At 44.5% G+C, this 6,448-nt stretch overlaps 1 protein-coding gene across 1 annotated transcript; it reads right to left on the reverse strand.

Moving 5' to 3' along the window:
- Positions 1-233: 233 nt before the first annotated feature.
- On the reverse strand, positions 234-2,664 carry LOC146027314 (uncharacterized). The gene is made up of 2 exons (XM_083158246.1): positions 851-2,664; positions 234-593 (listed from the first exon to the last, which is right to left on the reverse strand). The coding sequence occupies exons 1-2, from the start codon at positions 2,546-2,548 to the stop codon at positions 234-236; spliced, it is 2,058 nt and encodes a 685-aa protein (XP_083014372.1). The 5' UTR covers positions 2,549-2,664.
- Between the last annotated feature and the right edge of the window lie 3,784 nt (positions 2,665-6,448).

Here is a 6,448-nt window from a genome sequence, read left to right on the forward strand (position 1 = left end):
TTCCCATAGTTGTGGCTGCAGTAGTTGTAGGGACTGTTCCTGTAGTTGTGGGTGAAGCAGTTGTAGGGACTGTTCCCATAGTTGTGGCTGCAGCAGTTGTAGGGACTGTTCCCATAGTTGTGGCTGCAGTAGTTGTAGGGACTGTTCCTGTAATTGTGGGTGTAGCAGTTGTAGGGACTGTTCCTTTAGCAGTTGTAGGGACTGTTCCTTTAGCAGTTGTAGGGACTGTTCCTTTAGCAGTTGTAGGGACTGTTCCCGTAGTTGTGGGTGCAGCAGTTGTAGGGCCTGTTCCTGTAGCTGTGGGTGAAACAGCTGTAGGGAATGTTCCCGTAGTTGTCGGTGCAGCAGTTGTAGGGACTGTTCCCAAAATTGTGACTGCAGCAGTTGTAGGGACTGTTTCTGTAGTTGTGGGTGTAGCAGTTATAGGGACTGTTCCTGTAGTTGTGGGTGCAGCAGTTGTAGGGACTGTTCCCGTAGTTGTGGGTGAAGCAGTTGTAGGGACTGTTCCTGTAGTTGTGGGTGCAGCAGTTGTAGGGACTGTTCCCATAGATGTGGCTGCAGCAGTTGTGGGGACTGTTCCTGTAATTGTGGGTCTAGCAGTTGTAGGGACTGTTCCTTTAGCAGTTGTAGGGACTGTTCCCGTAGCTGTGGGTGCAGCAGTTGTAGGGACTGTTCCTATAGTTGTGGGTGCTGCAGTTGTAGGGCCTGTTCCTGTAGTTGTGGGTGCAGCAGTTGTGGGGACTGTTCCCATAGTTGTGGGTGCAGCAGTTGTAGGGACTGTTCCCATAGTTGTGGCTGCAGCAGTTGTAGGGACTGTTCCTGTAATTGTGGGTGTAGCAGTTGTAGGGACTGTTCCTTTAGCAGTTGTAGGGACTGTTCCCATAGTTGTGGGTGCAGCAGTTGTAGTGACTGTTCCCATAGTTGTGGCTGCAGCAGTTGTAGGGACTGTTCCTGTAGTTGTGGGTGCAGCAGTTATAGGGACTGTTTCCATAGTTGTGGCTGCTGCAGTTGTAGGGCCTGTTCCTGTAGCTGTGGGTGCAGCAGTTGTAGGGACTGTTCCCGTAGTTGTGGGTGCAGCAGTTGTAGGGACTGTTCCCGTAGTTGTGGCTGCAGAAGTTGTAGGAACGGTTCCCGTAGTTGTGGGTGCAGCAGTTGTTTGCATTGTTGCTGTAGTTGTGGGTGCAGCAGTTGTAGGGACTGTTCCTGTAGTTGTGGGTGCAGTTGATGTAGGGATTGTTACTGTATTTGTGGGTGCAGCAGTTGTAGGGACTGTTCCCATAGTTGTGGATTTAGCAGTTGTAGGGATTGTTCCTGTAGTGGTGGGAGCACCAGTTGTAGGTACAGTAGATATTGTGGGAACTGGTGTTGATGTAGCTGAAGTAGTTGTGGATGCACCAGTTGTAGGTACAGTAGATGATGTAGGCAATGGTGTTGATGTAGCTGAAGTAGTTGTGGATGCACCAGTTGTAGATACAGTAGATGATGTAGGCACTGATGTTGATGTAGATGAAGTAATTGTGGGAGCACCAGTTGTAGGTAAAGTAGATGATATAGGCACTGATGTTGATGTAGATGAAGTAGTTGTAAGAGCACCAGTTGTAGATACAGTAGATGATGTAGGCACTGATGTTGATGTAGATGAAGTAGTTGTGGATGCACCAGTGGTAGGTACAGTAGATGATGTAGACACTGATGTTGATGTAGACAAAGTAGTTGTGGGAGCACCAGTTGTAGGTACAGTAGATGATGTAGGCACTGATGATGATGTAGATAAAGTAGTTGTGGGAGCACCAGTTGTAGATACAGTAGATGATGTAGGCACTGATGTTAATGTAGATGAAGTAGTTGTGGATGCACCAGTGGTAGGTACAGTAGATGATGTAGGCACTGATGTTGATGTAGATGAAATAGTTGTGGATGCACCAGTTGTAGGTACAGTAGATGATGTAGGCACTGATGTTGATGTAGATGAAGTAGTTGTGGAAGCACTTGTTGTAGGTACAGTAGATGATGTAGGCACTGATGTTGATGTAGATGAAGTAGTTGTGGAAGCACTTGTTGTAGGTACAGTAGATGATGTAGGTACTGATGTTGATGTAGATGAAGTAGTTGTGGATGCACCAGTTGTAGGTACAGTAGATAATGTAGGCACTGGTGTTGATGTAGATGAAGTAGTTGTGGATGCACCAGTTGTAGGTAAAGTAGATGATGTAGGCACTTGTGTTGATGTAGATGAAGTAGTTGTGGATGTACCAGTTGTAGGTACAGTAGATGATGTAGGCACTGATGTTGATGTAGATGAAGTAGTTGTGGGAGCACTTGTTGTAGGTACAGTAGATGATGTGGGTACTGATGTTGATGTAGATGAAGTAGTTGTGGATGCACTGGTTGTAGGTACAGTAGATGACGTAGGCACTGGTGTTGATGTAGATGAAGTAGCTGAGGGAGCAACAGTAGTTGTGGCTACAGCAGTGGAGGTCAGTGTTCCTGTAGTTAAGTATATGACAGTTGCCAGTGTCCCTGTAGCTGTAAGTGCAGTAGTGGTCATTATCCCAGTTGTTTTAGGTGCTGTTGTAGTTGTGTTAGTAAAACGTTCTGCAATGTAAAAAATATGTGTCAGTCACCAGCCTATGGGTGAGATTTAATAGGATGAGAGATACGGAAAGTGAGAGATTCCTTAAGAAATCTCCAGTTTTGTTAAAGCGGCAATCATTTACACTGCAAAATCAGTTTGAGTTTGCAGTGTAAATGATTTCCGCTTTAAAAAAACTGGAGATTTCTAACCAAATATCTCACTTTCTGAATCTCTCATCCTATTAAATCTCACCCTACATTTCTTCTAAAGATTCAAATGTATATTATATATATATTGGAAGCATGGTGCAAAGTCACACGTCTCTATTTATGGTATATTCATTCTCCCGCAAGGTGCCCGGTCTCGCCCCTCAACGGGATCTGCAGCGAGCCCAACTCTCCAATCAGCTGTGCAGGCTGCAGGGTGTCTGTGACTATGCTGGTGTTAGCACAGATTTATACTGGGCTTAACTTTAGTTAGTTATAAATAGCTGTTATATTGTTTTAAGCCCCATACACACTAGAGGATAAAGTGAAAGGCTTTCTGAATGATATATTTCACAATATCGTCTAATCTGGACACTCAATATCATTAGCAATGTGCTTCTGTGCGTCATTAACGATGAGTTATATCTATCAAACAGGCAGGTCAATTTGGAAATATAGGCAATCCAGCTGCATGTTTATCAGGTCCCGGTTATGTCACTGAATGATATCGATGAGTGATATCATTCAGTGTGGATGCACAGTATCGGCCACGGACAATATATTACTATTTGTGGCCCCCAATGGCTAGTGTGTATGGGGCTCAAGACAGATAGAACTTGTCTTCTGTTTAACCAGCAGAGGCGAAAATACCATTGGTGCAGCAGGCGCAGTACACTGGGGCCCCAGAGGACTTAGTGGCCCACTGCTGCCTCTGTCACTCTCTTCCTTTCACCTATTGTTTTTTTGCTATCGCACTCTGCCTCTCCCTATCACTCAGTGCTGTGCTGCATATTGTGAAGATCGGTTGGGGTTGAGGAGGGGGCGCAAATTATATTTTTGACCTGGGCCCACCACCCACAAGTTCCGCCACTGTTAGCCAGCTGATGTATCATTGGCAGGAGCGTATGTGTGGGCCTTTGTAACCAAATGCCATTGTATCAGGGCATGTATTACATTTATCATATTGCCCATCTATATTATGTCGCATCTTCACTATTTGCGGCCAAGTTGCCAATGATTGCTGTTGGTATACACCTTTGAAAAAGTTGTCAGGAAACAACGAAACGCGTTAGGAACACCCTCGTTGACAGATTTTGGGGGACATTCTTAACCTACCCATCTTGGACCAGCTTCCACCCTGACCATCCACCCCCAGTCCGTTTGGTTCATCTGGATAACATCAATTGGGATACCACTACCTGCTTACTTCTGGGACTCCAGCAAAGAAGAGAGGCCTCAATTCAACTGTGGAAACCACAACAAGACCACTCACCCAGTAGGTTCATGGACATTACTCATCCAGTACCTCTAATTCAGGACGCTACAACTGGGGATTACGCAATTCCAACAAGGAAGCACAAATAGGAACAAGCAGGACTGTTATAAGTATAATTTGAATGACATTTTCTTTCCCAAATCTGCCAACTTTTAGAAATTGTTTCAAAGAAATGTAATTAATTATTTGACGCTAAATATTGCCTAGGCATTTATCATGTAGGCTTTGTAATAAGTATTTGACATAATAAAATATATTTGTATATTAATGCGATACCCAGTTGATCTATTCGTTTTTTTCAAGTGCCCCATATATTACCATCTTCTTTAATTTATACTCTGTTGGTATACAGCCTGGCCCAGGCAATCCTTCCCATTTTCGTCCATCCATAATAAGTGCCACAATATTGTCACAGCATATGCAGTACGAGGTCCTACCGATCTGCCCCAAATGGTAAGGGTACGGGTCGTTAGATCGACAGCCCCATCCCCTCGCATGGCACATTGCGCTGGGCACACTATCATAATCTCACTCTATGCCCACCGGGATGGCAAAGTATTAACAAATCGGTTTAAAAAAAACGCATGTCGACCTTATTTCATGTCGACCTTTTTTCATGTCGACCTTTTTCCTGTGTTGAATGTTTCACAACGTCGACCTAGACCTAGACAATGCCGACCTAATAGGCGCATCCCGATGGTAGAACTCACCATCTATGCCCATTTTACAAACAGACAGAAGACACAGGTGGTGGCACAGACAGAAGACACAGGTGGTGGCACTGCTGTTGAGGAGCAGTGGCCAGTCAGACTTGCCAGGGGCTGCTACTTATCACTTCCAGGGGGCACCGAAAAGTGTGAGGCTTATATTTCACTTACCGAATCCAGCAACACTGCCAGGAGCAATATCCATGCCACCTATCCTGTTGTTGTTCTCTGTAAGCACTATCGTAAAATTCCTTTCCAGAGTTGTCTCATTAGGGGCATCTTCAGCGTTTGGGAAGAAAAGCATATTCTCTGCAACCACTGAGCCCTCCCTGTAATAACAGAAAGACATGTTTGAGTCGTGCAAAAGACTTTGGGGGTAAATATACTAAAGGTGGGTTCAAATGGAACGATTTAAAGGACAATGTGGGCATTCCCGATTGATGGGAACGACCAATCGTTCAAATCATTCCGTGTATCGTTAACGATGCTCGTACCCGCCGATTGGTAACGATGGGGTATGATCTTTCTGGCATGCAGGAAGATCATAGAGCAATCTTTTGCGAAGTGTATCAAATCGTTCTGTGTGCACGCACGATGAACGATGTGATACACTTGTGAACGATGTCTGAGCGCTTCCGGCATTGTTCCGCGTGTACGCTCCTTTAGATGGGAGTTCTACTTCAGATGGGATGTTGCTAAGGGCAACCAATCAGATACTCTCTATTATCTTCTAGAAGGTGCTAAAAAAATAAGAAGTAGATTCTGATTGGTTGCCCATAGCAACATCCCATCTTAGTAAATTCCCCCATTGTATCATACTTGTGCAGTCCTAGCAGGCTATTTTTAGAGTTTTTGAGCTAATCATCAACTAAATCAATTATGTAGGGTATAAAAATCAGTACCGACATCGTGGAACCTTATTCTCTGATGAAATAGGTAACCGGTAAAGAAACGCATTAAACAATCCTGTTTGGCAGCAATACAAGTATGAGACCCAGACTAACCGACACTAGCAACATTGGGGTCCTGATTCAGACGTGTTAGCGAGGCTTCAATTTTTGAAAATGGACAAAACCATGCTGCGCTGCAGGTGGGGCAGAAGTAACAAGTGGCGAGAGAGTTTCGATTTGGGGGAGTTATTTTGTTTCTTTGCAGGGCAAATACTGGCTGCTTTATTCTTACACTGCAATTTAGATTTCAGTTTAAACACACCCCACCCAAATCTATCTCTCTCTGCAAAAGTTACATCTGCCCCACCTGCAGCGCAGCATGGTTTTGTCCATCTGCAAATATTGCAGCCTCGCTTACAGGTCTGAATTAGGCCCTATGTCCAGTTCTAAAGTCATTCATTTATCTTTAATTGTAAAGATCTCAGTTTCTTCTGAACAAATAGCACCATAATTCTCTACACCACAAGTTCCCAACCATGATCCTCAGGGCACCTTAATGGTCCAGGTTTTACGTATATCCGTGCTTGGCCACAGGTGACTTAATTTGTAGCTCATTCAATTTAATTTAACCATCTGAGATAAGCAATGGATATTTTTAAAACCTTTGTGGTGCCGTGTGGACCATGTTTGGGAACTTCAGCTCTTGCTTTAATTTACCCGGAAAGATGACCTGGTTCACACCGCTACCTTCACCTGTGTTGCCATCATTGCCGGATTAAGGGACTAATGGGCCT

The sequence above is a fragment of the Crinia signifera genome, chromosome 8 (assembly GCF_055691185.1).
Source record: "Crinia signifera chromosome 8, ASM5569118v1, whole genome shotgun sequence".
In the NCBI taxonomy this organism is placed as follows: Eukaryota; Metazoa; Chordata; class Amphibia; order Anura; family Myobatrachidae; genus Crinia; species Crinia signifera.

Bases quoted from the DNA above. Each gene is read 5' to 3' on its own strand.
- LOC146027314 (XM_083158246.1), bottom strand. From the start codon at position 2,548: ATGACCACTACTGCACTTACAGCTACAGGGACACTGGCAACTGTCATA. The intron at 594-850 runs GTCCCTACAACT...TACAACTGCTAG, and splicing joins CTACAACTGCTAAAGGAACA to ACCCACAATTACAGGAACAG.